This window comes from Amblyraja radiata, chromosome 20 (assembly GCF_010909765.2).
Source record: "Amblyraja radiata isolate CabotCenter1 chromosome 20, sAmbRad1.1.pri, whole genome shotgun sequence".
Taxonomy (NCBI): domain Eukaryota; kingdom Metazoa; phylum Chordata; class Chondrichthyes; order Rajiformes; family Rajidae; genus Amblyraja; species Amblyraja radiata.
The window spans coordinates 43932808-43945818 of record NC_045975.1 but is presented as its reverse complement, the minus strand read 5'-3'; the positions used below and the strand labels follow the sequence as shown (position 1 = coordinate 43945818).

Here is a 13011-nt window from a genome sequence, read left to right as displayed (position 1 = left end):
TTAAAAGTATACTAGAAAGTATATTTGTTCCCCCTACGCGCGGTTGCGGGGGGGGGGGGGGTTTGGGGGGGGCGGCATGCGGCGTCACACACACACACACTAACCACACCCACACCCACACACATGCTAACTACTTGATATTATATTAATATTATTCATTTGCTCCTTTTACCCATAACCGCCCTATCCACTGATGCAAAGCCCCCAACTCGCAGGCGCGTCTAGAGAGGGGGGGGGGGTAGAGAGTGAGGGCAGAGACAGAAGGGGCAGGGACAGAGAGAGAGGGGCAGAGACAAGAGAGAGGGGCAGAGACAGAGGCAGAGGGGAGTGGAGGAGAGTGGGGGAGGAGGTGGAGGAGAGGGAGGGTAGGTGAGGGGAAGAGGGTGGGGGAGGAGGGGAGAGGGGAGGAGAGAGAGAGAGGGGGAAAGAAGGGAAGGGAGGGGGAGGGGAGGGGAGGGGGGGAAGTGAGGAGGAGAGGTGGGAGGTGGGGGGAGAGGGGGTAGTGGAGGGGGTGGGGGAGGGGATGGGGAGGGGAAGGGGGTAGGGGAGGGGAAGGTGTGGATGGGAGGGGGGAAGGGGGTTTAGGGGAGGGAGGGTGGGGACGGGGTGGAGAGAGGGGGGAGAGAGAGGGAGAGGGGCGAGTGAGTGGGCTGCGAAATGCGGAGAGAGACAGAACTGGCTTGACTCTCTGGAAACCGGCAGCTGAGTGAGCGGGCGGGGGATGGGATGGGAGGGGCGTGGCTTCACGAGCTTCAGTGAGGAGAAGCTTCTTCAGCGCGTGGGCGCATCTGACCTTGAGATCTGCAGAACAAAGATCCTAGAGCGGAGCTGAGCTGTAGGATCTTTGCTACAGAACGTTCTCGATCTTTCTGCGCCTTTTGAAGAACGAGGTCGGGGGGGCTAACGTACCTTGTGGAAAACTGCACATGCACGTTGACAACAGCTGCATTAATCCAGAGCGGAGGGAGGGGGGGGGCACGAGGAAATGCATTGTGAGGTCAGCAGCTGGGCAACCTTAATATTTTTTTTAAATGTCAGTTTGGTGATAAATTTTAGTAAAAATAAAAATTTGGTGATAAATTATAGTAAATATTTTAGTAAATAAACGGACCAAATTTATAGGGGATTGGATTTTTAGATTAGATTAGATTAGATTAGATAGCCTTTATTGTCATTCAGACCGAAGTCTGAGCGAAATTGAAGCAGTCATACATACAATACAATACAATAAAAAACAACAATAAACACATATTAACATCCACCACAGTGAGTCCACCCAACATCTCCTCACTGTGATGGAGGCAAAAGTCTTAGGTCTCCAGTCTTTTCCCTCCTCTTCTCCTTCTGCGCTGAGGCGATACCCCCCGGGCGATGTTACAACTGTCCCGCGGCTCAAACACCGCGGCCCGGGGTGGTCGAAGCTGCCGCTCACCAGTCCTGCTGACACAGCCGCTGGCCCGCGGCCGAACCCCGGACTCAGGCCACCGCCGCCAGAACACCGTGCAAGCCACCGGAGCACCGTTCCAGCCCCGAGCCGGATCGCCCTCACGTGAGTGCCGTTACTGTCTCAGCCTCGGGCTGGGCCGCCCCGACTGGGCGCCGCTCCTCCCTCGGGCTGGGCCGCCCCGACCGGGCGCCATTCCTCCCTCGGGCTGGGCCGCCCCGACCGGGCGCCGCTCCTCCCTCGGGCTGGGCCGCCCCGACCGGGCGCCGCTCCACCCTCGGGCTGGGAACGCCGTACCTCCCCGAGCTCGGCCACTCCGACGGGAGCACCGTTCCTTCCTCGGGCCGGCCGTCCTCACGGTAGCGTCACAGCCCCTCACGGAAGCCCTGTTCCAGCCCCGAGCCGGGCCGTCCTCACGGGAGCGAGCTCAGTGCGAGTCCTGGCGGGCTCTGCCTCCTGAGCCTCGAGGTCGCCAGCTCCGCCATTAGGCCTCAGTGCAGACGGAGGCAGAGAAGGGGAATACGACATAAAAGTCGCATTCCCCCGCAGGGAGAATGCGACTTGAAATCATAAGGAAAATTTCTACCAGAAGATGTAAAAATGTCACTGTCATTGTAACGTCAGCAGCTGGGCAGCGGTCAGATTGGTCAACAATTTTAATTAAAACGTCGGTAAAATAATGTACCAAATGTACAGAGGAGTGGATTTCTAAAATCACAAGGAAAATCTCTACTGAAATATGTAAACATTTTCACGTCTCGGCGTCTGATTTTCTAGGAGATATGTTTCACAGGCAAAATGACACACACACCCACACACACACACACACACACACACACGGAGTTTTAAAAATAGATGGATGGACAGACAGACAGACAGACAGACAGACAGACAGACAGACAGACAGACAGACAGACAGACAGACAGACAGACAGACAGACAGACAGAATTATACAGCTTGGGCAAAGCGAAGTATAATCAGGACAAGGTTCACTTCAATCCCGAGTTGACGTTTTGCTACTTACGTAATGTTTTGGTCTTCAAGGTCTTCCAGCAACAAAGAAGAAAGCTTGATGGTTAATGTGTATTATTCCATAGTGTAGACACACCTCCCGTCCATCAGATCTACACCAGTGTTTAATTTCTAAATGATGGCTCTATTCTCACAAACCTATTTCAAAACATATTTAAATTCCTTTCCATTAATTTTTAATTATGATCCATCAATGGACAACAGCAGATGATTGTAAGTACTTTTCTCCATGTAATTTTTTTCTCTAAAGACCCTTTTATTTTGCTTTATAGATTTGTACCTTTCTGCCATTGTCATCAGGGTGGTAGAATCAAATAGTCGGTCACTATCTTGTGAAGCTCAGAACCTTGGTATACTGTATGGATGGCATCATTATTGTATGTATACTGTTTACTCTGTGAGTTTCATGTGAACTGAAAAATTAAGTGCACCCCGACAATAAACTCTTCTCGTAGAAACAAGGAACTGCAGATGCTGGTTTACAACAAGAGACACAAAGTGCTGGAGTAACTTAGCGGGTCAGGCAGCATCTCTGGAGAACATGGATAGGTGACGTTTTGGGTCGATACCCTTCTTCAGGCTAAGTTCATCAGAAATAGATTTGGAGCTTTGACAAAGATCCTCTTCGATACTCTGCCCTGCAACCTCCTCATTCACATAATAATAATAATAATAATAATAATAATAATAATAACTATTTATAGAGCACTTTAAAAACAACCACTGTTGCAACAAAGTGCTGTACATGACTAATCATGAACAAAAAAAATGTATTACAAGACAATAAAAACAATAAAAACACTAAAACAGGAGCAAAGTCTCATGCAGGGTCAAAAGCCAAGGAATAGAAAAGGGTTTTAAGACTGGTTTTGAAGATGGACAGTCTGATGTGCAACGGCAGAGTGTTCCATAATGTCGGAGCAGCAACAGAGAAGGCTCTATCCCCTCTGAGCTTCCGCTTAGACCTCGGTACCTCCAGGAGCAGCTGATCAGCTGACCTGAGGCACCGGGCAGGAGCGTAGGGATGAAGCAGCTCAGAGAGGTAAGGTGGGGCGAGACCATTTAAAGATTTAAAAATGAATAAAAGAATCTTAAACTGAACTCGAAAGTACACCGCAGCCAGGAAGATCGCCTGGAGGGAGGCCAGAATTGGCGTTATGTGCTCCCTCTTTCGAGTTCCAGTTAAAAGGCGAGCAGCAGCATTCTGAACCAACTGGAGACGAGCCAGGGAAGATCGAGTAACTCCAAAATAGAGTGCGTTACAGTAATCCAGCCTAGACGTGATGAAGGCATGGATTACTGTTTCAAAATGCTGCCGCTCAAGAATGGGCTTCACCTTTGCCAGCTGCCTTAAATGAAAGAAGCTGAACTTAACTACCGCGCCTATTTGACGATCTAATTTAAAATCACTGTCCATGTCTGTCCACATGGCCAATAGTAAAACATAGAACATAGAACAGTACGGCATACGAATAAGCCCTTTGGCCCACATGCCAAACATAATGCCAAGACCATAATTTATCTGCCTGCACATAATCCATATCCCTCCATTCCCTGCAAACCTATGTGCCTATGCAAAAATAATAATTCTCAATAATAATTGTAGCTGTCAATTCACATACCCATTAGTCCCAGCAGTGCCTTATTCCAGCTGTGGTTATTCTTCTAGCAGTTCTCTTCTTCATCATCCAAAGCCAATTCAAGTTGTCCAGTTTCCTCACAACAGTAACAGTACATTAACTGAGAGAGGAGACCTGAATAAATGCTACAAAAAAAATCAACCTTTCCTCACAACACATTGCTGGGTCAATTTGTGGATAATAAAGATCTCCAATTATAATTTAATTTGGTTATTATACCTCTGCAAATTTCACTCTTAATTTTACCTTCATAGCCTTAATACCACACAATCTATGCAATAACTTCAGATCAATCTCAACGTAATCTGATGATGGTCCCCTTGAGAGTGAGGTTATCAGTTAAGATTACAACTGATGCCTGTGCTCCCTTATTTCTACACTGACTCAAAGTGGAACATCCCTGGAAGATTATAGATTGTAGAAGCACACAATTAAAAAATAACGATCAAACCTGAATCTGTCATTTGATTAGATTTGTGAAGAAAAGTTTACTTCCTCAAACAAAACATCAAGCTAATTAAAGCAGTCAATCCGGTGGAAGGTGATGCACTGAATTATTCCTGGTTACAGATCTTTAATATGAAAAGGTCAAGTAGCACCAGGGAATTGGTAGGCTTGGGAAATTGTTATGAAAGAGAGCAGTTTGCAATTTGAAGGGGTGAATGTGAAATGATGGTATTTATATAATGGATGATTTCAATTAACCAAATATAATTGGGATTTGGAACCATGGCAGTAATTCACTGCTGCACAGAACGGTATGCAAATTGATCTGGTAATGGCCAACAAAACATGCTGACTGAACAATAGAACTGGTGCATGTTCAACGTGACTGAGCTTCACTGGCACCAGTAACGTGAGGAAGGAGTTGAAACAAATTAATTGGAGGGTATATGACCCTACACCCTCCATATGTTTGAAGCAGCCTGCAAGCCCTTCACTTGTACCAATGCCATTATGTTCAAAGAGGAATGTAGCATCGACTTCAGACATAGACATTTCACTCTCGTCCCAGACAAACTCGCATATTCACCACAAGCGTCTGCGGACTCTCGTCTGCATTGCGAGACCAATCCTACAGGCAGGTCAAGCAGCAGCTTGACCACGGTGTGCTCGGAGAGTTATTCCTGTGATGACTCCTCCATCATTATCCCCGTCCCATCTTCAGGACTATCCCACCAGACACGTCATGTGAGAACAATGGTACACGCGTGGCAGGGACATTGACTTCAGACCCCGTCAGCTCGCATGGCTACAGCTGAAGCACAGCCAAGGAAACCTCTGATTACCACCTACTGTCTCCCTCAGCTACTGAACGACCCACAGAGGTACTGTGAGCAGCAAGGGTAGAGAGTGTAGTGTAGGTGGGAGGCTTCAATATCCGTCAGCAATCGTGGCTTAGTAGCATCAATAAACCTTGAAGAACTGTCTGAGATGCGTAGTGAGAGGAACTACAAGTTATTGAACATTACCTTCACCAATCTCCCCTGCGGCAGATGCATCTGCTGCAGAAAGCGGTGAAGGATAATGACCACAGCACAGTCTTTGTGGTTATAATGTCCTGGCTTCACGTTGAGATATCCTCCATCATGTTTTGTGACACTTTAGATCGTGTTAAATGGGATGGACTCAGAACAATTCTGGCAGCTCAGAACATGGCATCCATCGGGCATTGTGAATCCTCATCAGCCGCAGAATCATGATCTATCATCTGGCCAAAATGTTTCTTTCGCTACCATTGTTCTCAAGGCCAAGCTGTCAAGTTGTCAAGAGAGTTTATTGTCATATGTCCCAGATAGGACAATGAAATTCTTGCTTTGCATCAGCACAACGGACAAATACAGAACATATCATATCAGTGAGTCCATATACCATTATATAAATATATACACACAACAATAAATAAGCAGATAAAGTGCAAATAAATAGATAATGGTCTATTAGTGTTCAGAGATTTGTTTCAGTTGAGTTTAATAGCCTGATGGCTGTGGGGAGGAAACTATTTCTGAACCTGGACGTTGCAGTCTTCAGGCTCCTGTACCTTCTATCTGAAGGTAATGGGGAGATGAGTGTGTGGCCAGGATGTGCTTGATGAGTGTGTGGCTAGGATGGTGTGGGTCCTTGATGATGCTGCCAGCCTTTTTGAGGCAGCGACTGCGATAGATCCCCTCGATGGTAGGGAGGTCAGAGCCAATGATGGACCTGGCAGTGTTTACTACTTTTTGTAGTCTTTTCCGCTCCTGGGCGCTCAGGTTGCCGAACCAAGCCACGATGCAACCGGTCAGTATGTTCTCTACTGTACACATGTAGAAGTTCGAGAGAGTCCTCCTTGACAAACCGACTCTCCATAATCTTCTCAGGAAGTAGAGTCGCTGATGTGCTTTCTTAATAATTGCATCAGTGTTCTCGGACCAGGAGAGATCTTCAGAAATATGCACGCCCAGAAATTTGAAGCTCTTGACCCTTTCCACCATCGACCCGTTGATATAAACAGGACTGTGGGTCCCCATCCTACCCCTTCCAAATCAGTCCCACAATCATTTATGATCAGTTCCTTGGTTTTGCTGGTGTTGAAGGCCAGATTATTGTGCTGGCACCATTTGGTCAGTCGGTCGATCTATCTTCTATACTCTGACTCATCCCCATCAGTGATACGTCCCACAACAGTGGTGTCGTTAGCGAACTTGATGATGGAGTTCGCACTATGTCCGGCTACGCTGTCATGAGTGTAGAGTGAGTACAGCAGGGGGCTGAGCATGCAGCCTTGAGGTGCTCCCGTGCATCTAGGGTTTAATCCTAGATTTAATGGGCAGTCTAGAAGACATGCTGGGAGCTAGGCATTGGGGAAGGGACTATCAAGAAGAACAACTGGTTGAGATCCAGACTAACCCCATTTAGATGATCACTTGAACTGTCATGGCATCAAAGGCTATGGGCTGAATGCTCAGAAGTGGAGTTCATACAGGTAGGGATTGGTGGGCAGTATGGGCACAATGCATTGATGAACCCGTTTCCATGCCATTTACCTCAGTCTCATCTCCAATGCCCAACCATATACAGCTCCACTTTCCCATCAGGCAAAAGGTACACAAGTGTGAAAATGCATACCTCCAGATTCAGGGACAGTTTCTTCCCGTCTGTTATCAGGCTACAGAACCATCCTACCACCAACTAAAGAGCAGTCCTGACCTACCATCTACCTCATTGGAGATCATCAGACTATCATTAATCGGACTTTACTGGCCTTTATCTGTTTATTGTGGACGGCTTGATTATAATCATGTGCAGTCTTTTTATTGCCTGGATAACACGCAACAAAAAAGCTTTTCTCTCTACCTCGGTACACGTGACAATAATAAACTAAACTAAACTAGTTCTTCCTCAAAGATCTTCCTTACATCGCAAGGTTAGAAGCGGGGACATTCACGAATGATTACTCTACATTCAACTATATTCACAACTCTTCAGCAAAGAAGAAATCCAGTCTGAGATCAAGAGAATATTCACTTGGGCTAATTAGGCTTAGAGATATAGCATGGAAACAGGCCCTTTGGCCCACCGAGTTCACACAGACCATCGATTATTCACTTTCAAAAACTGATTATTAATATAACCAGCAGCCCAGGAGATCATGTCAGAATATCTGCGTGAAATGCTACACCTGGTCTCCTTACTCCCTTCGACATTGTCACGTGGAGAGTGTAATGGCCCTGTCCCACTTAGGAAACCTGAACAGAAACCTCTGGAGACTTTGTGCCCCACCCAAGGTTTTTGTGCCGTTCCCAGAGGTTTTTGCCAGTCTCCCTACCTGCTTCCACTACCTGCAACCTCTGGCAACCACCTGCAACCTCCAGGAACCGCACGGAAACCTTGGGCGTGGCGCAAAGTCTCCAGAGGTATCCGTTCAGGTTTCCTAAGTGGGACAGGGGCATAAGTAGCAAGCTGCTGGAACCAAATGTCCCATTCTTGGAAATATCATGAGCATGAACACATATGTTTGCATTATAATGAACACGTATGTTTCCAAATTGCCTCATTTCCCTGAAATATTGTGCATTTATACATATCTTGTATCTTTCAGATCTCATCCACGGGTAGCGGCCAGAGTCATAAAACAAGGACGAGGTGTGGAGGCAACCGGACTGGAAGCGGGAAGTGTAAAATTAGTATGTTCTTTATTGGTTAACCTGCCCAGAATCAATCAAATGCTTCACCATAGACAAATTCAATTACAGCTTTCTACCATGACTTAGACCAAATCAATTTCTAATCACATTTCCTGTTGGATGTGTTATATTCATTAGGATCGATTTTCCTTTTTAATTCATCTATGAATTCAGTGTAATCGGCCATCATTAGATTACTAAAAATGGATGTTCACTGGCCTGTCTTGTAATATTCATTTAAATCTAACGTTAGACATCAATTAGTCCAAAAAACCAAAGCAAACGTTACTAAAACGGCTGCACCATTATCTACAGTCCTCCAAAATGTTTAGGACAAATATCCATCATTTTATTTATATGCCTCTGTACTCCACAATTTGAGATTTGTAATAGAAAAAATCACATATGGTTAAAGTGCACATTGTCAGATTTTAATAAAGGCCATTTTTATACATTTTGGTTTCACCATGTAGAAATTACAGCAGTGTTTATACATAGCCCCCCCATTTGAGGGCACCATAATGTTTGGGACACAGCAATGCCATGTAAATGAAAGTAGTCATGTTTAGTATTTTGTTGCATATCCTTTGCATGAAATGACTGCTTGAAGTCTGCGATTTATGGACATCACCAGTTGCTGGGGGTCTTCTCTGGTGATGCTCTGCCAGGCCTATATTGCAGCCATCTTTAGCTTATGCTTGTTTTGGGGGCTAGTCCCTTTCAGTTTTCTCTTCAGCATATAAAAGGCATGCTCAATTGGGGTCAGATTGGGTGATTAACTTGGCCGCTCAAGAATTTACCATTTTTTAGCTTTGAAAAACTCCTTTGTTGCTTTAGCAGTATGTTTGGGATCATTGTCTTGCTGTAGAATGAACCGCCGGCCAATGAGTTTTGAGGCATTTGTTTGAACTTGAACAGATAGGATGTGTCTATCCACTTCATAATTCATTATGCTACTACCATCAGCAGTTGTATCATCAATGAGGATAAGTGAGCCAGTACCTTCAGCAGCCATACATGCCTAGGCCATAACACCCCCACCACTGTGTTTCACAGATGAGATGGTATGATTTGGATCTTGGGCAGTTCCTTCTCTCCTCCATATTTTGCTCTTGCCTTCACTCTGATATAAGTTAATCTTATTTTTAATTTTCAATTTTTCAGGGACAGTGCATATTGATAAACATTTACATGTAAATATGGAAGATTATAGCCAATAGCTAATCTTTGTCTCATCTGTCCACAATACCTTTTCCCAGAACTGTGATTGCTGTTTTAAGTACTTCTTGGCAAACTGTAACCTGGCCATCCTATTTTTGCAGCTAACCAGTGGTTTGCATTTTGCAGTGTAGCCTCTGTATTTCTGTTCATGATGTCTTCTGCGGACAGTGGTCATTGACAAGTCCACACAAGACTCCTGAAGAGTGTTTCCGATCTGTCAGGCAGGTGTTGGGGATTTTTCTTTATTATAGAGAGAATTCTTCTGCCATCAGCTGTGGAAGCCTTCCTTGGCCTGCTGGTGCCTTTGCTATTAGTAAGCTCACTAGCGCTCTCTTTCTTCTTAATGATGTTCCAATCAGTTCATTTTGGTAAGCCTAAGGTTTGGCTGATGTCACTTCTTTGGCTTCTTTGACTTTCATTGGCACAACTTTGGTCCTCATGTTGATAAACAGCAATAAAAGTTTCCAAAGGTGATGGAAAGACTGGAGGAAAGACTAGGTGCTGCGAGCTCTCTTATACCTGCATTAAGGAGGCTTTTAAACACCCCTGAGCAATTACAGACACCTGTGAAGCCATGTGTCCCAAACATTATGGTGCCTGAAATGGGGGGACATTGTATAAACACAGCTGTAATTTCTACATGGTGAAACCAAAATGTATAAAAATGGCCTTTAATAATATCTGACAATGCGCACTTTAACCACGTGTGATTTTTTCTATTACAAATCTCAAATTGTGGACTACAGAGGCAAATAAATAAATGGTGGGTCTTTGTCCCAAACATTATGGAGGGCACTGTGTGTATCCGGCATGTATTCAGGAAATGTCTTTAAAGGAGTGTAGTCCTCATGGTACTACAGAAGGCAATGGGGAAAGTGGGAAGTATTTCATTTAACCAGATCTCCCAGGAATGATGTACCAACATGGAATATGTTTTGCAGCTGATTATGAACTGGCTCAGCTTCAAGCAAAACTGAGAGAGACTGAAGTGGCCATGAAGCAAATAGCATCGAAAATGGGACATGGATCAGACAAGTAAGAAATAATAACTTAATACCCTTAAAGTGGTGTGTTGGTGAAATTTCAGAAACAAAATAACTTGTAATTTTAAAACAATGAATGTTTCCATTGGCACAAACATTTTTTGTGTTTGTTTAATACCATGTTCGCTAATGAGATTCCAAAATGTTTCGAAAGATTCATTCGGGTCTGCCATCCTTAACCAAGAATCTCTCCCAACCTATGTCCAAGATACCTCACATGCCCTTTGTCTCTTTAATGACTTAATCAAGAGCAGGCAAGGCAATTCAAATTAATCACACTTGGGTTTGCTGGTATGATAGATCTGGTATTGGCATGCCATGTAGAATTGAAACATCAACAAATATACATTCTCTTAAATGTAGAACTGCAGATCCTAGTTTATACTAGAGATAGACACAAAGTGCTGGAGTAACTCAGTGGGTCAGGCACCATGCTGCATGACCCGCTGAGTTAAGGGCCTGTCCCACGAGCATGCGACTCCATGCAGCAAACGCAACCTAATGGGCCTGTCCCACGAGCATGCGACTCCATGCAGCAAACGCAACCTAATGTGGTCGCTTGAGCCGTACGGCCTCGCGGGGCCGGTCCCACTTCGATCGCCGGAGCCGTATGGAGTTGTGCGGAGCTGGTCCCGACATCGCCTGGGGCTCCGAAAAACTGACCGTGTTCAGAAATTCCGTGCAGCAACGGCCTGCCGGCCCGCAGCTGCATTGAGGCCGTACGCACCGCCTCGGCACCGTACGTCACGCGCGAACTTCCTGCGGACTTTGCTCAAACACTCGACCTCCGCGCGGCCCCCGCTTCTGGTTTGGTCGCGCTTGCCGCATGCAGTCGCATGCTCGTGGGACAGGCCCTTTACTCCAGCACTTTGTGTCTACATTCTCTTAATGCCTGCTGCCTGTGCACGCTTGTACTGTATATCCCTCCACTCTAATGTAATGCTTATCCAGGCCTGGAACACTGGAGGAGACTGCATAAGGCCATGGTGAATATCCATGAGTAACTCTGGGTGAGGAGGGACCAGAGTAGGACATGCTTGTGCCAGGAGTGTGGGCTGGTACTGTTCGCCGAGACAGGGCTGCAGCAGCATTTGTCAGGGAAAGTGTGACAGGAGGGTTTTTGGGCAGGGAAGAGCTGGACGGTAAACAACGACAGGATCCCTAGTCAGTTGCTGACCATCACAATGTCTTGTGGATGCCATGGTCACTTGAGCTGCCATCAGTTAGCCCAGTAGGAAGCCTGTTAGCCCAATGTGACGGTCAGTTAGCCCAATGGGAAAGCAGTTAACCCAATGGGAATGTGTAGGAAGGAACTGCAGATGCTGGTTTAAACCGAAGATAGACACAAAAAGCTGGAGTAACTCAGTGGGCCAGACAGCTTCTCTGGAGAAAAGGAATGGGTGACGATTTGGGTTGAGGCCCTTCTTCCAGCGTGACATCTACCATCTCAACTTTTCCACTCCCCTTACCTCCTCCAACAGCACCCACTCTGAACATACAGCGCTTCGCGCACTCTGCAGCAACTCCGACATTATCATCAAACCCGCTGACAACAGAGGTGCCGTGGTAGTCTGGCGTGCTGACCTCTACCACGCTGAGGCCAGGCGCCAGCTCTCAGACAACTGTTCCTACCTATGTTTGGACCATGATCCCACAGAGGAGCACCAGGCCTTAATCTCACACACCATTTCTGATATAATTACTTCCGTCAGTCTTCCCTCCACAGCCTCCAACTTTATCGTTTCCCAGCCGCGCATGGCCTGGTTTTACCTTATCCCCAAAATCCGTAACCACACTGTCGTTGCAGACCCATTGTTTCTGTCTGCTCCTGCCCCATTGAAATCATCTCCACGTACCTCAACTCCATTCTATCCCCTCTGGTCCAATCTCTCCCGACCTGTCCAGGATACCTTTGTCTCTTTAATGACTTCCCCTTTCCGAGCCCACATCTTTACTATTGGTAGAAGGCTCGACCCGAAATGTCACCTATTCCTTCTCTCCAGAGATGCTGCCTGACCCGCTGAGTTACTCCAGCATGTTGTGTCTATCTTAGCCCAATGGGAAGCCAGTTAGCCCAAGGGGAAAGTCAGTTAGGCCAGGGGCAGGTCAGGTAGCCCAGTGGTAGATCAGTTAGCCCAGGGGAAGGTCAGTTTACCCAGTGGGGAGGTCAGTTAGCCCAGTGGCGGAAATCCCAGGGGGGGGGCAGGGGGGACACGGCCCCCCTCTGTTTTGAGAAGTGGGGGATAATCCCCCCCCCCCCCATTTTTTGTATTTGTAATCCAGATTTTAAAACTCGGTGAAATCTCCGCTTTCCGCGAGACTGGGGGTGGGACCACTGATCGAGGGCGCCGATTGGACAAGAGAGACGTCGGTCAGCAGGCAATGGGGGCGGGACATGATGATTCAGCACGATGATTGGAAGAGGGAGGTGTCGGTCAGTGGCGGAAGTAGGGGTGTGGGACTG

The 13011-nt window shown here is 46.5% G+C and overlaps 1 protein-coding gene across 1 annotated transcript in view; it reads left to right on the top strand.

The window, feature by feature from the left end:
- ric3 (RIC3 acetylcholine receptor chaperone) overlaps positions 1-13011 on the top strand; it is a 52724-nt gene that overhangs the window by 31647 nt on the left and 8066 nt on the right. Inside the window, exons 3-4 of the mRNA XM_033038513.1 lie at positions 8199-8283; positions 10446-10539. Coding sequence (XP_032894404.1) covers positions 8199-8283; positions 10446-10539 — 179 coding nt within the window. The remainder of the gene's footprint in view (positions 1-8198; positions 8284-10445; positions 10540-13011) is intronic.